General features: G+C 53.2%; 1 protein-coding gene across 3 annotated transcripts in view; it reads right to left on the minus strand.

The window, feature by feature from the left end:
- SLC2A9 (solute carrier family 2 member 9) overlaps positions 1 to 20,898 on the minus strand; it is a 246,081-nt gene that overhangs the window by 87,699 nt on the left and 137,484 nt on the right. For all 3 annotated transcript variants that reach the window (XM_077750505.1, XM_077750504.1, XM_077750503.1), the window contains one exon: positions 19,555 to 19,687. In XM_077750505.1, coding sequence (XP_077606631.1) covers positions 19,555 to 19,687 — 133 coding nt within the window. The remainder of the gene's footprint in view (positions 1 to 19,554; positions 19,688 to 20,898) is intronic.

Consider the following 20,898-nt stretch of genomic DNA (forward strand, 5'->3'; position numbering starts at 1 on the left):
CGCCCTGGCTCTGCCAGGCCAGGCCCTGCCAACGGCGGACAGTCGAGTTTCAGGCGCACTGGGCTGATGGCTGGAGGCACGCAACCCTTGGGGAGGAAGCACTGGCTTGTAGAGGCACAGTCTCCGGGCTGGCTGGCAGAAACCGCAGCCCCATCCAAAGCCAACTCTCAGCCCGAACTGGCTCCAGGCAGCGCACCAAGTGTATGAGTCAGAGGAACAAAAGCTATGGACCCTGCAGAGGCAGCGTCTGCTTCAAAGTCACTCCCATCGCCAACTCCCAAAGAAGCTCCACGGAGCAACATTCCTTGGTCAAATCAGGGGGTGGTGTCTGAAGTGGCGCCTGCGCCCGGCCAGCTCAGAGAAAGCGCTGGAAGCTGACTACAGCCCAAGCCGGGCTCTCCGGCACCCCCAGTGCCAGGCCCGGGAAGAGGTGTGCGGCAGAGAGGAAGGGAGGAGGTGGGTGGCGAGGACAGACTGGACTGGGCTCCATCCAGCCTCCCCTGCCCCTAGCCTGGCGCCCGGGCCCGTCTCGGGCGCNGCCCCCGCTCTGGGGCCACAGTGCCTGGGGCTCAACTTCTTACTTCACCCCTTGTCACCTCGTCTGATGCCAGATGAGTTACTTCCTGTTTCTGTGCCTCAGTTTCATCATCTGTAGAATGGACGCAGCAGCATGGGGAGTGTCTGCAGGATGAAATGTCAGCACACACGACCTCCTCAGAAGTCCCACGGCTGCTCCTACTGGGCCGGGAGCACTACAGGCCTGTTAACTATTCCAGAAGGCACCTGCCACACCCCCACTTTATTCTCCTTTTTCTTCCTTTCTAGCCTGACAAAAGGTACAAAAGCCTGTAACCTTCCGTTGTGGCTTGAACGGTGTCCCCATAAACACAGGTTGAAGTCCTAACCTGGTAACCGTGAACGTGACCTTAGCAGGAAACAGGGACTCTGCCGACGTGGTTAATATGCCAGTTAAGACGAGTAAGCAGAGGGTGTAGGGTGGGCCCTCGATAAGAAGAAGTGACACGGACACAGACACGCGGGGAGGACGGCCACGTGAGGGCGGAGGCAGCCACAGCCGCGGGGCGCCAAGGGCAGCAGGCCAACCCCGGAAGCTGGGAGAGCAAGGCCGTCGGGGGACAGGTTGACTTTGGACTTCACGTCTCCAGAACCAGACGCAACACCCGTCGTTGAAGTCCCCGGTCTGCGGCGCTGCGTTAGGGTTGCCACTGCGCCGACCGCCTCTGCGAGCGTCTATCGCTCCTGCTGGAGCGAAGTGTGCAGCAGCCTGGAGACCGCTCCCTGGTGGCCGGCGGGGGCCCTGTGACAAGGCAGCCAGAGGGACTCGGGGTGGAGCCCTGGGCGGCGCGCCCCCCTCTTCTCCCCGGAGCACATGCCTCGGCTTCTGAAGCTGGGAGGTTTCATCCAGGCACGTGTTTCCAGCAGCTCCTGGGACTGAAGTCTGAGTTCATTACCAACCGGGGACGTAGCGAAGGCACGGGAAGCCCTGTTTGTGCTGTCCCAGCACTGCACTGGGGACTGACCCTGGAGCCGTCCGGGGGCCACATGGGGGTGCGAGGAGCTGGCGGGGTGCCCTCACCTCTGCGTTGGGTGACACATTTCCGCTTACTTGTCCAGTGGACAGAGGACTTGGGAATGGGAGTGTCTGGTTAGAGCTGAATTAACCCTGACGAACCTACAGGCGGCTCATGAAGGATCCTCCTCCAAAGAAGGCCCGGGTCAGGGTGACACAGGGTGGCACAGAGATGGAGCTCAGCAGCCACCCTGCTCCAGCTGTCAGCCCGCGGTCGGCCCCGGTGCCTCTCGACAGTAGGCGTCTAGCCGAGCTTCGACCTCCTGACACCTAAGTCACCGGCCTCTTCCAGGTAAAGGTGACGCTCCGCGGAGAGCGAGAAAGGGGCAGCTTTCCACAGCCCCCACTGTGCTGCTCGGGACCCCAGGGATGCGCAGGTGTCGTGGGGTCAAGCTCCCGCATCTGCACATTAAAAAAACAAACCCTCTGCAAACAGCTGTAAAAAGTGTGCCTGTTTTGAAATGATCCAAATGAAGCGTTTCCGTGGCTGAATTATGGTTGTTAAAATATAAGAAGGCAGCCCCGGCTCACGATTTTGCAGAAACGGCTGAGTGCCGCTGGGAGGCTGTGACCTCCCCGCTGCAGGTGCTCCCCACCCCCCCCAGACACGACTCCTAGCGGAAGCGACTGCAACACGATTCCAATTTCCAAACGCGTCCTGTCCAGCCAGTCTTGCTGCCGTCTTCCATTTGTTTTCCGAGGGCTCTGAGCTCTTATCACCGCCAGGGCCGATACTGCAACGACGCCGGCTGACGCTTGCTGAGACTCACTCTGGGCCAGCCACCGTTCTACATGCTCCATAGGCCTTTTCTTATTTAACTTTCATATAAGGGTCCCCTGAAGGAGACACCGCAGTGTCCCTACTTTGCAGGTGAGAAGAGACATGCAACTTGCCGGTGGTCAGAACTAGGGTCGCTGAGAGCGGAGCCTGAGACAAGGGTTGGGCATAAGAAGGTGACCCACGTAGTGGCTGCAGAAAGCAGGTGTGAGGGGTGGGGCGCGTGAAGTGGGGAAGGGGAAGCCGCCCCAGGTGAGTCATTGAGGGGCCCACTACGGACGAAGGGGTCCGCTGTGCTGGACTTCTGAGTAGCGCACGGACATTTCTCCGAACTGCCCATGCCCGCTCCTGCCTCCGGGGGGCATTAACTGGCGTGCGTGCACGTTGTACTGGGGAGGGGCTGAGCTGCGTCTTGGCCACCCGAGCATGCAGATGCTGTGCCGGAGGTGCGGAAACGTCAGCCTGGGTCTGTGCCCACCCGGGGCTGCCCCACGGCTGGGCTGAAATCAGAGTGGGGAGGAGGAAGGAGCAGTGAGGCCACCAGAGGAGGCCCGTGCTGTCACCACTGGTGAGTGGAGTAGCTGGGAGCAGAGCCTAACCAGGGGCTCCGAGAGCCCTGCCCTGGAGGCCCCGCTATGCTCCCGGGAACTTAGAATGAGACCTGTCAGATCTTTGAAACACGGTCCTCCCACACCCCCCTTCCCCTCCCCTACTCTCCTTCCCTCTGTTCTTTCCTTCCTCCCTCCCCTCTTTCCCTGCCTTTCTTCCTAAGTCTCGTTCCATACCCAGAATTCCTGAAGAGCCTAGAAGCATCCTCTGGCTTCCTCTCACCCATGTGTCAGCCCATCTCCAGAGTGAGGCAAATGCCTCACTGGTAAATCAGCACCAATTTCATTACACTTTGGAAGCGCAGAGGTGACTGGTTTGAAACTAACTCTTGCATTCTTTCTTCACCCAGAGGCCCTTCCTTCTAACATTCCCTTCCTTCTACTCTCTAGGGGAAGGCCTGGAATCTGCCCCTGGAGCCGGGACCCCAGTCACAAAGGGGCGGAAACCATGCAGGGAGGGGACAAAGCACATGCTGTGTCCTGAGGCTGGCCAGTGGCTGCCCTATCACCTGTCCCACATCACACGTGGTCCTCCCAGACCAAGGCAGGTGCTTATGCAGGTGTAAGGCTTCAGGACGCTCCATGCCAGAGGCTGGGACTTATTCCAAGCCTGGAATACAGCAGGTGCTCAAACCATGTTGGATGAATGTGACTGGTTCTTTCTCATCTGCTCAGTCTAAAGAAGGGATCCTCTGGCAGGAGAAGCCTGGATGTGGATAGGGTTGGATTCCTTGGCAAGATCAGAAGAAGGACAAATGGCAGCAGCTGTGACCTGGCAGGCGTCAGCTCACCACAAGGAAGAACATCTGACTGATGTGGCCAAGGGCAGATTGGGCGGTTTCACAAGCAGTGAGCCCTCCATCCCTGGAGGTGTGCAAGGAGAGGCGTGATGACCACCGGTCGGGATGTTGTGGGAGGGACTCAGGCACTGAGCAGGAAGGACAGGGTCTCCCAAGCAGGTAGAGAACCCAAGAAGGGTGTGGATTCTGTAGAAGACTAGGGGAGAAGGAGGCCATGGTATGTAGGGAGTGGGGAGCAGATGGGACAGAAACTTCCAGTTTTAACTAGCTATCCTTGGAGAGAGGGGAAATGACCTTAGAAACTCATAGTCAGTGAGCCCATTTCCAAAACACATTTGCTTACGGAAAATAACCCTCCCAGAGGGATCTGTTCCCTTGAATCCCCAGCTCACTTAAATAGTTCATCTGATCTACTTGGGTCCTCTCCCTGCTCAGGCTCCCACCCTCGCCCTTGCACTTGAAAGTAAAGGCTGCCCATAGCTCACAGCTCATTCGTAATTCTGGTCGTGTTCTGATCACTAATTCCAAAGAACTTGAAAAGGGAATGAGAATTTGCATTTCCCAACTGGAGAGAAAACCCTCTGGGCGGCATGGTCAATTTCTAGGCTGAAATTGCCATTACATAATCAGATCTTGTACCCGTTAAAGACTCATCTTAATTCAAGGTCAAGAGACCAAGCAGGAGAAGGGAGGCTGACACTGTGCACCCACTAGGTGCCACACGTTGGGCTAGGTGTCTTCCAGACCTGGTGTTCTGCTCTCTGAGCCTCAGAGGAGTGAGGAAATGTGCCAGAGATCTCAGGTAGAAAGTGAGGGAGTCTGTGCTCCATCCAACCTGATCTTTCTTTGCCTGCACCGTGAAGAATGATGAAAAGAAACCATGGAGCTGAGAAGCTAAGAGAACTAAATTCAGTTCATTTCAATTAACCTGCAGCTTTTCAGAGCTTGCTATGTGCCAGGGGATGCAAACGTCTCCTGTGCTGAGGGAAGAAAAAGGCACAGTTTCTGCTCAGAAGGAGTTCTCTAATGAGAGAGGTGGGTGGCGCTGGATGTGGGCCTGCAGGAGCCGCACAAATCCCCACAAGGTCAGTGCTCTTGCTACCTTTTAACAGATGGGGAAACTGAGGCTCAGAGGGATGAGTGATGTGCCCAAGTCACACAGCCGAACTGCCATTCCCAATCTCGTGGGTCTTCGTGCCCAAAGGGCTGCAAGCATGGCTCAGGGGCTGATTGAGAGAGCAGATCTCCCATCATACATCCCTCGTGCGGGAGGTTAGGTGGCGCCATGGGGATAACGGAAAGTCCACTTCCCCGAGAGTGCTCTGTAGATGTCTGCTGCCATTCTGTCTTTCGATGATTGCTTTTGCGTGTAACGAAATTAGCGGTTCCGTTCATATTGTCAGGAGTGATCTCTGCAGCTGTGCCTTGTGTTTTTTTTCCCGTTAGTAAATGAGCAATTTATTACTGCAAAGTTAAGAAGATCATTCTGTTATATGGTAAGGACACTGGACAGGAGATCTGGCACTGAGCACCTTGGTAAGCGCACAACACGGTATTGGTGACGACAGGCACAATGTTACACAGCAGATCTCTTCAACTTACTCATCTTGCATGAACTTTATACCCACTGATAGTGGCTGTCCATTTCCACCTCCCTCACAGCCCCTGGAAACCACTATTCCACTGCTGGGATCCATGAACTTGACCATCTCAGGCAGTTCAAATAACTGAGATCCGATGGCACTTTTCCTTCTGTGACTGGCATATTTCAGGCAGCATAATGTCTACCAGGCTCATCCATACTGCCACACAGGATTCCCTTCTTTTTTTAAGCTGAATATTCCATTGTGTGTTTATAACACATCTTCTCTATCCATTCACCGATCAGTGGACATTTAGGTGATTTCCACATCTGGGCTATAATGCTGATATCTCTTGAGATCCTGATTTCAATAATTTTGGATAAATGTCTGGATGTGGGGCTTCTGGGGCACATGGTATTTCTATTTCTCATTTCTAGGGAAACTCCATACTGTTTTCCCGAGTGGCTGCATCATTCTGGATTCCCACCGGCAGTGTGTGAGGGTTCTGATTTCTCCACAGCCTCGTCAACACCTGCCTTTTGCGTTTCTGATAATAGTCATCCCGTCAGTGTGAAGTAATATATCACTGTGATTTTGATTTGCATTTCTCTGATTAGTGATGATGAATTTTTTTTTTCATGTATCCATTGGTAAAGTGTATGTCTTCTTTGGAGAAATATCTGTCCAAATTCTTTGCCCAGTTTTAAATAAGGTTATTAGATTTTTGGCTATTGAAATGTAGAAGTTCCTTATATTTTTTAGATATTAGTCCCTTATAAGAGATATGTTTTGCTAATATTTTCTACCATTTCGTAGGTTACCTTTACCGTCTGCTGATTATTTCCTTTGCTCTGCAGATATATTTTAATTTGATACAGTTAGTTACCCTATCCATTTTTGCTGTCTGTGCTTTTATCATATCCAAGAAATCACTGCCAAAACCAATATTTTGAAGCTTTCTCCTTGTTTTCTTCTAGGAGTTTTATGGTTTCAGGTCTTACAGTTAAGTCTACAATTTATTTTGAGTTGATTTTGTGTATACGGTGTGAGCTAAGGATCCAGCTTCATTCTTTTGCATAAAGAGAACTAGTTTTCCAGTTACCTTGTATCCAGAAAACACTATAGTCCACAGCCAACAACATGTTCAATGGTGAGAAACTGAAAGCCTTTTCTCCAAGGTCAGGAACAAGGCAAGGATAGCCACTCTCATCACTTGTATTCAGAAATCCAACCAGAGCAATGAGGTGAGAAAAATAAAGAAAAGGCATCCAAATAAAAAAGAAGTAAAATCACTCTTGTTTCCAGACAACATATGTATATGAACATACATATCCCATGTTCATGGATTGGAAGATTTAATATTCTTAAAATGACCATATTACCCAAAGCCATCTACAGAGTCAATGCCATCCCTATTAAAATCTCAATGGAATATTTTGCAGAAATAGAAAAAAATAATGCTGCAATTCACATGGAACCACAGAAGACCATGAACAGCCAAAACAACCTTGAGAAAGAAGAACAAAGCAGGAGGTATCATGCTTCCTGATTTCAACATACACTTCAAAGCTATAGTAATTCAAATATGGTACGCCAATATGGTACTCGCATTAAAAAGACAGACACATAGACCAGGGGAACAGAAGACAGAGCCCAGAAACAAGCCCATGGTGTACAGTCGACTGATCTTGAACAAGCTGTGGTTCTCAAATCTGCAAAATAGCAAGGTTGCCCAGGGCTCACACTGGGGTGAGAGAGCTGGAGCATGAAAGATGTCCCCCTGTGTGACTTGGGGAGTCGCTTGGCAGCTAAAACCTCAGTTATCTTCTGCAATGAACTACAGTGAACAGCATCAACACCAACAAGACTAGCCAACATTCCTAGAAGGCTGCTCTGTTTCAGAAGGTACCTGCGAGAATCAACTGACATGCGTCTGTTAGGTGATAAGCCAGGGATTATCCCTGACGAAGGACAGCTATCAGTAGTAGATTTCCCAGGTAGAAACAGTGAAGTATTTATTAAAAAACAAAAAAACAAACAAACAAAAAAATCCAAGCAAACGGCAACAACAAGAAAAGGCATCCTCCCTGGCCAGTGTCTGTGCTAAGCAGCCATATGTATTCATGGGTTTATGATCAACCCTTGAACTGTCGGTGGATTCCTGTCCTGTCCCTTCACTCCTTATGTCAACTCATCCTTCACCCTGGATCAACTGTCATCTTTTCTAGGAAGCTGTCCCTGGTGAACCCCCACCAGCCCTGAGGAGCTCTGTGCTCCTTCCTTCACAGCTCCTGACACGGGGCCATCTTAGACTCATCGTGACGTGCGTCTGGTTCCTGTCTGGCTCCCTTGCTGACTGCTTGCTTAAGGGCTCGGGGGCCCTGTCTGGCTTGGCTCCATACTTTATCCCTGGGCTTAGCCCTGTGCCTGGCACACAACAAAATCTCCATAAATACGTGGGCGCAGAATGAACAGTGACTCCAGATGACTCACAACCCACACTCCATTACGTGTTTCAGGCTCGTGCTTTCAGCTCTTACTCAGGGTCCATATAAGGAAAATCATAGAAATGGTAACTAACTAGAATGTAAATAAAAAATTGAAACCCAAAAAGAAAAATCACTGAAAAATATCTTTTGCAACTGCTTTGACTTCAGTTTGAGACTCAGTTATGTGTCCCAAGACTCCTGTGGAGGGTCCGTTGAAGTAAGTGGTGTGTAAGTGAACTCTCTCTCCCCTGAGGAACTGATCTGCGTCTCATAAAGAGTCTGTAGAGGGACCAGTTCCTTTCTTGCCATGGCTTCCAGGAAGCTCAGAGACTAATTGGGTGTCTCCTAGAAAAATGTCAGGATGCTTCCCATGACATAGTCAACTTCTAGGCATCGTTCTAAGCCCTTAATGTGAAGCAAATCACTTAAGAATTCAACATAATCTGATAAAATCAGTGCCTCAGACAGGGGAACCATGTGAAAGGCTGCACAGAGCTGGGAAACGGCAATGCAGGGGTGCGAGCCCCACCAGCCTGGCTCAGCAAAGCTGAGCTGCTAACCTCCACGGTGTGCCCCCATCTGGTAGCCCCGATAAATCTGGTAGGGGCTCTTCCTTCTCCTTCCAGGGCCTGGAGTTCAATCTATCACACACACACACACACACACACACACACACACACACTGCCCATGTGCTTTGTCAGCTGTTTCACTTTTCCCTTGATTTCTATAAGGTAGAAGATGAAGTCACTAACACTTATGAAAAAGAGAGAAAAAGAGGCCTGGAAGGTGTGGCCTGCGAGGTGGACCTTTACCTCCCAGTTTCTTCATCCCTGTGAAAAGGCCCCTGTGTCCAGACTGCCTCTCAGCACTGTGGTTCTCTCCAGCGCACCACATAGAAGGGTTATAACAGTGGCTGCGACTCTTCCTCCAACAGACGACAGACACGGGAACAGAAGGCTGATGGCAGGGGCTGGCTGTGGACAATCACAGTTCACCGGCAGGTCAGAACCCAGATGGGACCACCATCAACTGTGTGACAGCATCACAAAGCTGACAGCGTTGGGGCGGGCTGCTCCTCCCCCAGACTTGGCCCAAAGCTGGCCTCCTGGTCCTTCGGGGGACGGGAAGGGGTGATGACAGTGGACCACGAGTCGGGACAAAGGGCTCCGTGCCAGCCCAACCACTGACTTGCCCGCTGGCTTCAGACACGACTTGCCACCCGCTCTCAGTTCCACATCAGCATAACGAAGGTGCTGCATTGGCACGAGCTCATCTCCGTCTTCCGAAGGCCAGAGGAAGCCTCTTTGTCTAAGCTGAGCTCAGCTCCTCCCCTCCAGGCACCTTCCACTGAAGCAAACATCCTCACACTTTTGGGTCACGTCATGTGTATCCCAGATCCTGTGGTTCTATAGACAAAGATCCAGACTTTGGTCCCAGATGAGCTTGAGTTCAAGAACTGATCCCACCACTTACCGACTGAGTGGCCTTTGGAAGGTTATACTGACCTCCTCGGCCTCTATTTTCTGAACTGGAATGTGGAGATAAGAACATAATCCCTTAGAGTTGGAGAACACTGTGAGAGGTGGCCACGGGCACATGCCCACGTGCCCCAGGCCCTTAGCACATGACAAGTCCATTTGTCCTCCCTTCTCTCACATCACAGATTTAGGATGCCTTCTGCCTGTGTCTTTTTTTTTTTTTTAAGTTTATCTATTTTTGAGAAAGAGAGAGTGCAAGCAGGGGAGGGATAGAGAGTGAGGGGGACAGAGGATCTGAAGTGGGCTCTGCACTGAGAGTAGCAAGCCTGATGTGGGGCCTGAACTCCCAAACTGAGCTGTGAGATCATGACCTGAGCCAAAGTCAGATGCTCAACTGACAGAGCCACCCAGGAGCCCAGTCCTCTGCCTGTGTCTTAAGTAGGCATCATTTATTTATGTATTCGACACACATTTATTGAGCCCCTACTATATTCCAAAAGATAGGTGTCTGTGCCCTGATGTCAGTTACTAGTGCTTGAGATTTGATTTTAGAGAAAGCGCAGCCTTCGGGTAGTTTGTTGTTGGCCACTGTTCAGACGGGCTCTGTGTCTGACTTAAACTGCTTTGAACTGGAGCCTTCACAAGCATGAAGAGCCTACACCTTTACTGAACAGTTTGTAAAACTGCCTTCTCTGGTTCCTTCCTTCTGAGGACGCATCCAAACATCCCTGCCTACAAGCTTCTGCCACCTTGGGAGGGGCTGCAAGGAGATGTGGAATGGAGCTTTAATTTTGTTTTTATTTATTTATTTTGAGAGACTGAGAGAGAGAGAGAATGCACATAGGAGAGGCAGAGAGAGGGAGACGGAGAATCCCAGGCAGGATCTGTGCTGTCAGCGCGGAACCCGACATGGGGCTTGAACCCACGAACTGTGAGATCACAACCTGAACCAAATTCAAGAGTCAGATGCTTAAGTGACGGAGCCCCCCGGGCACGAGACTGTATATATGTACCCACAAGCTTTGCGTGGACTTGAAAGTCCCTGCCCCGAGAACGACCTGTCGGGCGCAGAGCTAGAAACTGCCCTGGCATAAACATCAGAAGGTCTGGAGTAACGAGCTGCTGACCGTTTCCTGCCAGCGTGTCCCCCCCACAGACCGCCCCGTCAAAGCTGAGGAGTCTCGGGACCCCAGGTTTGGGGCTCAGGTGTCTCCCTTCCACTCTCCCCTGTAGCAAGCGCCTCAGCTCATCACACATTAAGATGCGCAGCCCTGTCATTTCATGAGATGCTCAGTCTCTAGCCAGGGAAAGGGGGCTCTGAGAGACCATCACTCTGGGGCAACGGGGGGAAGCGCTCAGAGGTCACGCATCCCTCCTCAGACCATAGACAGGAAATCTGAGCACCAGCAGAGGAGGCCTGATCCTGCAAGAGCAGGGGACTGTGGGGCCAGAGGCAGGGATAGGACCTCGCAGGGACGGTGTCTCCTCCTCCCTCGGCCCCGTCCCTGTCCCTCCGACAGGTGCAGGAGGGGGCGCAGCCTAGCTATCGGCCGTCACCAGCACAGAGCGCTCCAGCGGCCCTGCCCCTCTCTCCAGTCATCTTGGGGAGGGGGGGCCACCCATGTGCCAAGAGTCCGGGGGACGGGCCGGGCCAGGCCTCCTTCCCAGGCACGGGGCTTCATTTTCGGCGGACGCATCAGGTGGGTGGGAGGCTGCAGGGCACAGCGCCCTCACCACGAGCCCAGCCAGCGCCCGGCACCGCTGTGACCCAACACAGACGTGCCCTCCTCCCGTGCTGTCCTGCTTGTGTCCATTCTTTCCACACTTTGTGGTCATGTGGATTTTTGGTATGTTCTATTCCCCCCCACACGGAGCATTACATCCTGGGGATGATCTCACAATGCTGTGCTCGCTTTGTAATTGCTACACAGGGGAGTCAGGTTGGGGGACAGAGTTTTTAGGTTCCGCATGCGGATATACAATTACTTAACCCTCCTGCGATGTAACGGCTCAGATACAGGGAATCATAATATTGCGGAGGAAACTTTCTGGGCCTTAAGTACAGCATACGTTTTGTTAATATACTTGTGTGTATGCAAATGCTGTGTTTTATAATCACAAATACACACACAGACGCACACACACACTCACACACAAGCAACACACAGCACTTTAACGACCCTGGTTTGGGAATAAGGCAAACTGAGTTTCAACCTCATTTCTGTCTCTAGTCGCCGGGCCGCAGGCCTCCTCAGCCCCCCAGTGTGGGTCCCTCCCTGGGGACTCTGGTGTCCTGAGGGCTCGCAGAGGCCAGGGAGGGCACGCCGGAGGCGCCTGACAAGTTATGGCAACGGAATGCTGTGTTGGAAAGAAAAATCTTTCAGCTTCAGGCACAGGGACCTTTCGCCCAATTACGAATTGTAAAGGAAAACAGAAACAGTTGGAACATCCAGCCACTTGGAGAGTTCAAGTAAAAACAAACACTTAACTACCTTTAACGTTAAGATAAAGTCGTAGTTCAGCCTGAACTGATCTTCCTCACTTAACCTGATGTACGAGTTTGCTTTCCCTGCTGCAATAAATCACCACAAACCAGGGGCTGCAAAAGCACGAGGTTTTTATGCGACGGTTCTGGAGGTCCGAAGGCCAGGATGGTTCCCGCAGGGCTCACACCCAGGGTCACAGTGCCAGGACCCTTCTGGAGGCTGCAGGGGAGAATCCGGCCCGCCAGCCGTTTCCAGCCCCGGGGGGCGCCCTGTCCTGCACCTGTACGGCGCCCTCAGCCCCCTCCTGCCGCTGACCCCCCACTTCCATGGCGGCATCTCCTGCTCTGACCCGGGGAGCGGCCTCTCCCCCTCTGCCTCTGACCCCCACTTCCATGGCAGCGTCTCCTGCTCTGACCCAGGGGGCACCCTCGGCCCCCCTCTGCCTGTGACCCCCGCTTCCATGGCGGTGTCTCCTGCTCTGCCCCGGGGGGCGCCCTCTCCCCCTCTGCCTGTGACCCCTGCTTCCATGGCGGCGTGTCCTGCTCTGACCCGGGGGGCACCCTCGGCCCCCCTCTGCCTGTGACCCCCACTTCCATGGCGGTGTCTCCTGCTCTGCCCCGGGGGGCGCCCTCTCCCCCTCTGCCTGTGACCCCCGCTTCCATGGCGGCGTGTCCTGCTCTGACCCTGCTCTTTCTCCCTTTCACTTACATGGAGCCTTATGAGGCCCCTGGTTCATCCAGAGAATCCAGAAAAACGGGCCCCACCTCAAGGTCCTTGTTAATCACATGAGCACAGTCCCCTGTGCCATGTGCGCTGCTGCTCACGGGGTCTGAGGGTCAGGATGGGGTCACACGTGGGGACCATTATTCTGCCGATCACACATGACGGCATAAAAACGGTAATGAGGGACGTGTTGAGGACCGAGGATGGCCGGTGTGGATAAAAGCAGCCTCATAAATGAATCCACATGATGGTCCCCAGGTAAACGTGATGGAAATGTGATGGCAAGTGATAGAGAGAGCTCTGGTGTAAATGGCAGTTGATTTGTAAGAGGGCTGAAGAGGTGGGAGCTTTTCCTCCTCCAACAGTAAACAAACTTTTATTCCCAGAGCAAAAAGTTTCACTCACTTTAGCCACCGAATCCCCTTCTTCAAAGGCAAGGTGATTCGGAAAGGGCAGAAGCAGAGAACCCCCTTCTCTGTGCACATCCCTTTCCATTGACAAAGCCCTCCCCCCACACACACCATGCTTCTTTTTCTAATGTTTACTTATTTGAGACAGAGCGTGCATGCATGTGCACTCAGGCACACGTGAGCAGGGGAGGGGAGAGGAGAGAGGGAGAGAGAGAATCCCAAGCAGGCTCCTCCCTGTCAGCACAGAGCCCAAAGCAGGGCTTGATCCCATGAACTGTGAGATCATGACCTGAACAAAAATCAAGAGTTGGATGCTTATCCCTCCTCATCAGGGAAATACAAATCAAAACCACACTGAGATACCACCTCACGCCAGTCAGAGTGGCTAAAATGAGCAAAACAGAGAACTCTAAATGCTGGCGAGGATGTGGAGAAACGGGCACCCTCCTACACTGTTGGTGGGAATGTAAACTGGTGCAGCCCCTCTGGAAAACAGTGTGGAGGTTCCTCAGGAAACTAACAATAGAACTCCCCTAGGACCCAGCAATAGCACTGCTAGGAATGTACCCAAGGGATACAGGAGTGCTGATGCATAGGAGCACATGTACCCCAATGTTCATAGCAGCCCTCTCCACAATAGCTAAAACATGGAAAGAGCCTAAGTGTCCATCAACAGATGAATGGATCAAGAAGATGTTGTTTATCTATACCATGGAATACGACATGGCAATGAGAAAGCATGAAATCTGGCCATTTGCAGCAACGTGGATGGAACTTGAGGGTGTTAATGCTGAGTGAAATAAATCAGGCAGAGAAGGACAGATACCATATGTTTGCACGNTCTAAAGCAGGACCCGGATTAGGAAACCAAGGCCAAGAGAAGGTTGATGGGCAGGGCGCTGGGCCTTGATTGAGCCCGACCTTCTAGCGGTTTCCACTGGCTCCTTCCACTCCCGCCCAGCGCTCAGCACCTCTAGAAATGAGAACGCCCCACTCCTCTGAATCTGTCGGGAGGGGTCTGGGGAGGGTGCTGGAACACAGGAAGAATAGGGGATGCTCACATCACGGCGGGTCCTTTAGGGCAGAGACCCAAGATCTCCAGGCTGTGGCTGCTCTGGACTTTCGTCCGGCTCTGCCTCCATGTAGAGGGTCCGTGCAGACCCCATGGCCTGGACCTCAGCCCTGGCCATCCAGGAAATCCATGCTCCTCTGGAAGGCAACTGTTGCAACGGTTTGGGGGAAATGTGTGTTTTCAACTCACCTCTGACATGAATTCATTTGGATATACTTTCTTCTTGTCTTAATAAAAACTAGAGCCCTTGTAACCAAGGTAGGGTACTTCACCGCTAGCACAGAAGAGAGTGAAGTCAGCTGTCTTTGACAAAGGCCACCATGGAGCCCCACTTCCATCCTCTGGGCATGTGGCCTTGCCTCCTGCCTGTTTCTGGCCATCTCTGGACTGTGGAACAGCCCCTTAGTCCAGCTCAGGTCACTGAGGCAGCTCAGGTCACCGAGGCATGTCATCATGTGGATAAGAAGAACTGTGACATTCCCGAAGCACTAGGCATCGTTAGAAATGTAATGGGATGCAAGACAGCTGATTTTGCCAGAAGGTGGTAGACAGTCCTCACAGGCTAGAGGTGGGGCGGCCATGGAGGTGCTCAGGAACGACGAATGAAGGCAGTTCTCATTAATTTCAGGGCTTTGGTTTGGCAGAGTGAGTTCTGGGAGCTTATTTCCAGAGCTCAGTCAGCCTCACCCTTAACTAAGCATCATACAGTTGTTTCAACGGTGCCATTGTGAAGGAGCCACAAGTTACCAGCCTTCAGAGCACCCAAAATGCCTCGGTCCGGCTGGTCCCAGCCAACAGGACTTCAGGATCTCCTTTTCCACACTGGGGCAGAGCCTGCCAGGGGCCAGATGCTCTTATTCCTTCTCTTCCTCCTTAGGAGCCACCCTGACTCTTTGTGGCCAGGGTGCATTAATTAATTGCATTTCCCAGACTCCTTGGCAGTTAGGAGAGGACACACAATCACTTTCTGACCAAATAGGCTCAGAGTGTGTGAGATTTCAAGGAGAATTCTTAAGCAGACAGGCAAGTGATAATCCCTCCCTCTCACCCTCCCTCCCCTGGCTGGAATGCGGTGTGACAGCAGCCACGTTGGATCATGAGGCAACCTTCTGAGGATGGAAGAGGGAGACAATGAGAGGAACGACGTCCTGACCCCATGGAGAATCGTAACAGCCGCAGACCGCCTACCTTCAACACTTCTGATGTGAGAGAGAAAGAAACTTCCATTTTGTCTAAGACACGATCATTTGGGTTTCCTAGCCATAAGGTGGTGGACCTGAATCCTGACACACACACCTTTCTCTACAAAAAAAAGCAAAAGAAACAAGCTTCCGTTGAGCATGATTCCAACCAAAATTACAATGGCAGCCAGCAGTGGACAGTCTTCCTTTTCTGTGAAAGCCGGGGTTCTAGCCCAGAACTGGCTGCTAAATGCCATGGGAACACAGTCCGTCCCACGCACAAAACAACAACAACAACTGCCTTTTACTTGTCTGAGCTCTCTGCCAAGTCTAAATGCCTGATTGGAGTTCTGGCAGCAAAGGCCAATATGGACCACAGGGGAGGGGTGGCAGAGCACTGCCAGGAAGGGAGCTTCCAGAAGTATCACTCCTGGTGACAGGCATCTATTACCTTTCCTCTCTTGCCTGTATCTTTTTCTGGAAGCTCTCCTCCCATGGGCCCTGTAATTCCAGTAGACACATCAGTCAAACCTCGTGGCCATTCATCCCCCAATCACCAGACTGGATAGTGAGGGGGACTGGCCAAGCGAGGAATTCTAACTCTTAGGGGGGGAATTAGTTCAAGGATGGCCATGTGACCTAAGAAGGGCCAATGAGAGTTCTTTCGTTCAGGGGTTGAGATGTGCGCTATGTGAAAAGGAATCCCTCTCCTCCTCAGTGTTAAAAACTGGAGCTGCTCAGGACTGACTTGATGCCATGTGGAGAGAGCTCGTCTAAGAAGGAAGCCAATGAATCCTAAGAATGTCTAGGATTTGTTGAGCGAGAGGGAGATGGTACCTTCACTGCTTGGTTTTAGCTCCTCAATCCCACCATGCCTGAAGGAAACCCAGTCCCTCACTCCTTATCATGAGGAAGAATCCTTATTGTTCACTCCTGATACTATGTCCTCTGGGAGGTGCATTTCACTGCTGTGTTGTTACTCAGTCTGTGCCCACCCCTCACCCACTCTTCCCCAGGAGATGGGAACACACTGGCCTGACTGGTAAGCTGGGGAGAGAGATGGCCAGCACAGCTTAGTTCCTCTGGTTCATTTGAGGATCTGCCTGGCTGGAGGAGCACACACTCTCTCTTCTTCTATGTTCTCAGGTTTTCTGGGCAGGCCTGCCCGGAGGCCCTGAGTGAGTACTTAGCTCAGTTCATGAGTACTGCTTTATGAGGCTCTCCTGGTCCTCAGACCTAAAGCCAGTTGACCAAGGAGTCTTTATCCACATGGAAAGTGGCATTTTTACCCCATCTCCTCCACTCCTGCATCCCTCTTTCATTTACTGTCAAACTTGGGCCGGAAAGAGGGGTGTTAACTTCGGGTGACCTTGAATACCACTCATAGAGCCAGGACTTCAAAGTTTCCCTTTTGCTTAGGCCGCATTGTCTGGCTCTTACAACCCAAGGGACCCTGATCAATGCAACCTTCCAGACCCCAGTGACTGAAGCATTGCCCTATCACACTGCCTGGGCTAATATTTCATTTCTATCAATTAAATATCCCCCCTTTCTCATGGCACAAGTTCAGGCTTTTCCTCCTGTTTTTAGGTACTGGGGGCTTCTCTTCAACTGATAAGAGGGGCATCAATAAATGAGACCCAGCTGGAGCTACGGACTGGGGGTGGGGTGCGGTGGGAAAGCCTGGAAGGGGGCTGTGGTATGGATGGGTTGCGTTGATGGCCCTGGTTCATGACCTCCCTCTGTGTGTGTCCTTTGCTCTGTAACTGCATACCCTTCTGGCTCTGACTGTGGTCTTGACCATGGGAGTTACTTTGGCCAGCAGGATTTTACCTGATTTGAAGCTTGAGAACCCAGTCAATGCTTTCCATGGATGAGAGGCTTTAAGGGTCACCGTGAAGTGCTCAGGGTGATCTAGCTGTCAATACAGATGAGCTAGCAATGAGGACGCCCATCGCGCTTTCCCTTCCCCTTGCCTTCTGGGGGGCTGGGATGCTATCTTGACCTGGTGGGAGTGCCAGCACGGTAAATATCCGTTGTTTGCTGAGCAGCCGGAGTGAAACTCCACTTCTACTAGCACAGATGCGAATTCCAAAATTCTCTTTCAACCTCAGGCCAACATCATTGTTCTTTGTGTAAAGCACACATGTAATATTTATCATTTTTTTATAACTGGACTTCTCCCTCGCTCCCTCCTGTGCTATGAAGCAAACCTTTTAAGCCGTCTTTGTTGTCTGGCATGTACAATCACTGCCCGTTCCAACCGTACATAATTGATGCCTTTCCTGCGAGTTCTTGTCGACGGGGCCAGGAGGGGTGGGGCTGGAGGAATCGTCACCTTCCACCGACCCGCAGCCTGGCTACTTAGGCACTAGGATCCCCTCAGCTCCTTCTCAGCCATGGTAGTTTCGCTCCAGAGCCTCCCCCATCTGACAAAAGCCTCCTTCTCTGCAGCCTGACTTCTGGGTGGCTTGTGTCCCCACGGGCCCCACGGGAAGTCCTCTGGACCACAGCCCCCTGGTGCCCCTCCGTGCGTGAGTGGGCGGGCTGGGAGGAAAGTGTCCTCTGGTTCCAGCCTTGTCTCACAGCTCACGGCTGTGGGGTGGGGAGCGCCAGGGCCCCCTGGTGGGGGCAGCCCGCAAGTCCCACCCCCACTGCCATGCTCTCGAAAATTTCATGAATACGGGAGCTCTGCTCAAGAATATTTGTAGTTCCCATCAATATTTTAAAAATTTAACCAATATTTAAAAAATATTTAAATTATTTTTTTCAATGTTTGAGAGACAGAGCGAGAGAGCACGAGCAGGGAAGGAGCACAGAGAGAGAGGGAGACACAGAATCCAAAGCAGGCTCCAGGCTCCCAGCTGTCAGTACAGAGCCTGATGCGGGGCTCGAACTCACAAACTGTGAGATCATGGCCTACGCCGAAGTCAAATGCTTAACCGACTGAGCCATCCAGGTGCCCCAAATTATTTTTTTAAGTTTTATTTATGTATTTGAGAGGAAACAAAGATAGCTGAGGGGGGAGGGGCCGAGAGAGGAAGACAGAACCCCAAGCAGGGTTGGCACTGCCAGTGCAGAGCCCGATGCAGGGCTCGATCTCACGAAACCATGAGATCATGACCAGAGCCAAAACCAAGAGTCAGACGCTTAACCGACTGAGACACCCATGTGCTCCTCTCAGCCCATCATATTTTTAGAGGCCTCTAGAAACCGAAAACCAAGAACCAGAGCCGTGGGCAGCTCACGTCAGCCCTGTGAGCCTCAGTTCCTTTGTCTAAGCAGTGAAGGTAATGATAATGTTCTCTGATGTCATGTTTTTATAGGAGCGCCGTAAATGAGGAAATGGACCCCAGCCATAAACCGCTAGGCAAGTGGAGGCAATTGCTAATATCTCGTTTGTTAATTCAGAAAATACTGAGGCTGTGTGGATTTTAAAACGTGTTGCACAAATGGTATTAAGTTAAAGATTACCTAATTCTCAACTTTTTTCCTGGACGTGGACATCAGTGAAATTTAGATCAGAGGACAGGATACGGAAAAGAAAAGGGACCAAGCTCTCAGAATGACAGCAAACGCTACTGCAAACCTTATACATACCGTGTCATTTCACCCTTACAAGCCAGAGGGAGGTTTCTATCACTTCCTCCTACAGATGAGGGTGAGGAGACCAGGTCGGCCGGCGGAGCTGGGACGGGAAGGCTGCACGGGTCCACGCAGCCCCTCCTGCTTAACGAGGGTGCCGCCAGTGTCTCCTTTTACTAGAAGACAGTGTTGTTCATTCCACGTTGTCTGTCTCTGGGCAAAATGCTTTGCATCTCACCCAGCACCCACCGTTCGTGGGTTTAAGGAACGCCAACTAAGGCCAGCCCCGGGCCCCACCCTGGACGTCCTGCTTCTCTCCTGTAGATCGGACACGCTGCCTCCCTCGCTGCTGGCGCCCAGTGCCATGCTGGCGGGCTGTGGTGCTCCTTCGGCACTTGCGTATTTCCTTTTCTGGTAAATGTCAGGGGTGAAGAAGAGAGGAGAGGCGGGGAGAGAGGCAAGATAGATCTAACCCGCTGAGAGGTCGGGCGGTCCCTGCGGTCGCGGCCACCTGAGAGGCAGCAATGGGGAGACGCCTCCCAGGAGCGAGCAGACCTGGGTCTTATCCTGCTCTGTCCTGGCTTTTCCAGGCTCCCTGTGGGACGCGCATGTCCCCACCGCAGGCTGCTGGGAGGATGAAGCAGTGCGGGTGTCCAGGGGCACCTGGCACGGTCCTGCGGAGAGGGATGGCCCCGGTCCCAGTGCGCCCTGCAGCGCTGACCCGCATGCAGAGGCTGGAGCTGTGCTGGAGGAAGGCCCCGGGTCCCTACCTTTCTCGGCTCCCGCCTGGTCATGCTTCTCAAAGAGCAGGTAGCGCGGGCTCTCGGGGAGAAAGGGCAGGCTCACCAGCTGGACCAGGGCGGGGACAGCGATCACTCCAAACAGGTATGGCCAGGTGCTCTCCTGAAGGGAGGAAGAGGAGGCCGATGAGCAGATGTGGCCTTCAGTCATCCTGCTGCGGCCGGGCCCCTGCGCCAAGCAGTGTCAGCTCTGCAGAAGACCCTCCTGCACCAGGGGATCCCCAGGAACCGACGCCGAGAGGGGGACCGGATGCTGGTTTAGCACCAGCCCCGCGTGTCTGGCATTTGCCTGTGAGGTGGTGACCTGTGGGATTCGAGGGGACCCAGACCATTCAGGGATATCCGAGCTGACCGATGCCAGGGCCCCGGGGGCATCACCGTGCGCCTGAACGGGCTCCTCTCCTTCCTGGCCGTGTAGCCTTAGAAACCGTGCTCACAGCCCCTCGAAATCTCTCTTCACCTGCGGGACAGGGGCAGCCATGCCCACCTTGCAGGTTGTCTCAGAGTGCGACCCGATGGCCTTGGGCTGGGGGCCCAGCGCACAGTAGGTGCACAGAAAAAGCTACTGTTTCGGTTGACGCCTCCCAGGCCGGAGAGACCCGGCCCAGGCCGGTCGTGTCCCAGGACACACGGGAAGGGCCGTGACCGGAGCGGCCCTGATTCCCACGGGTGCGCACGGTGGGCTGGTGGGGACTCTCCCGGGCCCGGCGGCCGGGAAGGCAAGCAGGGCCCTGCAGCCCGAGCTACTCAAGGCGCATCTGGGCCACGTGGAGCGGCGCCCTCGCCTTAGCCCGCTGCAGTGCAGGGGGAGCTGCTCCCGTGCGGTGGAGACAGCGGCCTCCGGAGCCGCCTCGTTTCTCAAGCCCGGAACGGCGCTCTCGCCGAGGCTCGGCTGGAAGAGAAGGCCAGCGGGAGGCAGTTCTGACGGGGAGAAAGCAAAAGACTCAGTGCCACCTTCTTGACAGGCTTCATTTCCTCAGAAAGCGAAAGGAGAGGCACGTTCAGACCTGAAAAGACTTCGCAGGATGGGCCGAGTGAGGGCCTCCTGGGAGCGCGTCCCGGGGGCCTCGAGTGCCCTCAGGGACAGGCCCCCCTCTGGTGCTCTCCCAGGGCTGGCTCCTCACGGAGGCCCTTGAGGCCAGAGGCCCCGGTCAGTTCCCGGTTCCCGGGTCACAAGAGCGGCGAGCAGGCGGGGACCGCTGGAGCCGAGCAGGCCACGTGGCTCGGGAAGGACAATGGCCACGTCCTGATTCCCAAGGGACCTTCGATCCAATCCCCCCTTTGTGTATAATAGCAATTTATGTTCACAGAACT

Source organism: Crocuta crocuta, unplaced genomic scaffold (assembly GCF_008692635.1).
Source record: "Crocuta crocuta isolate KB4526 unplaced genomic scaffold, BGI_CrCroc_1.0 scaffold179, whole genome shotgun sequence".
NCBI lineage: Eukaryota > Metazoa > Chordata > Mammalia > Carnivora > Hyaenidae > Crocuta > Crocuta crocuta.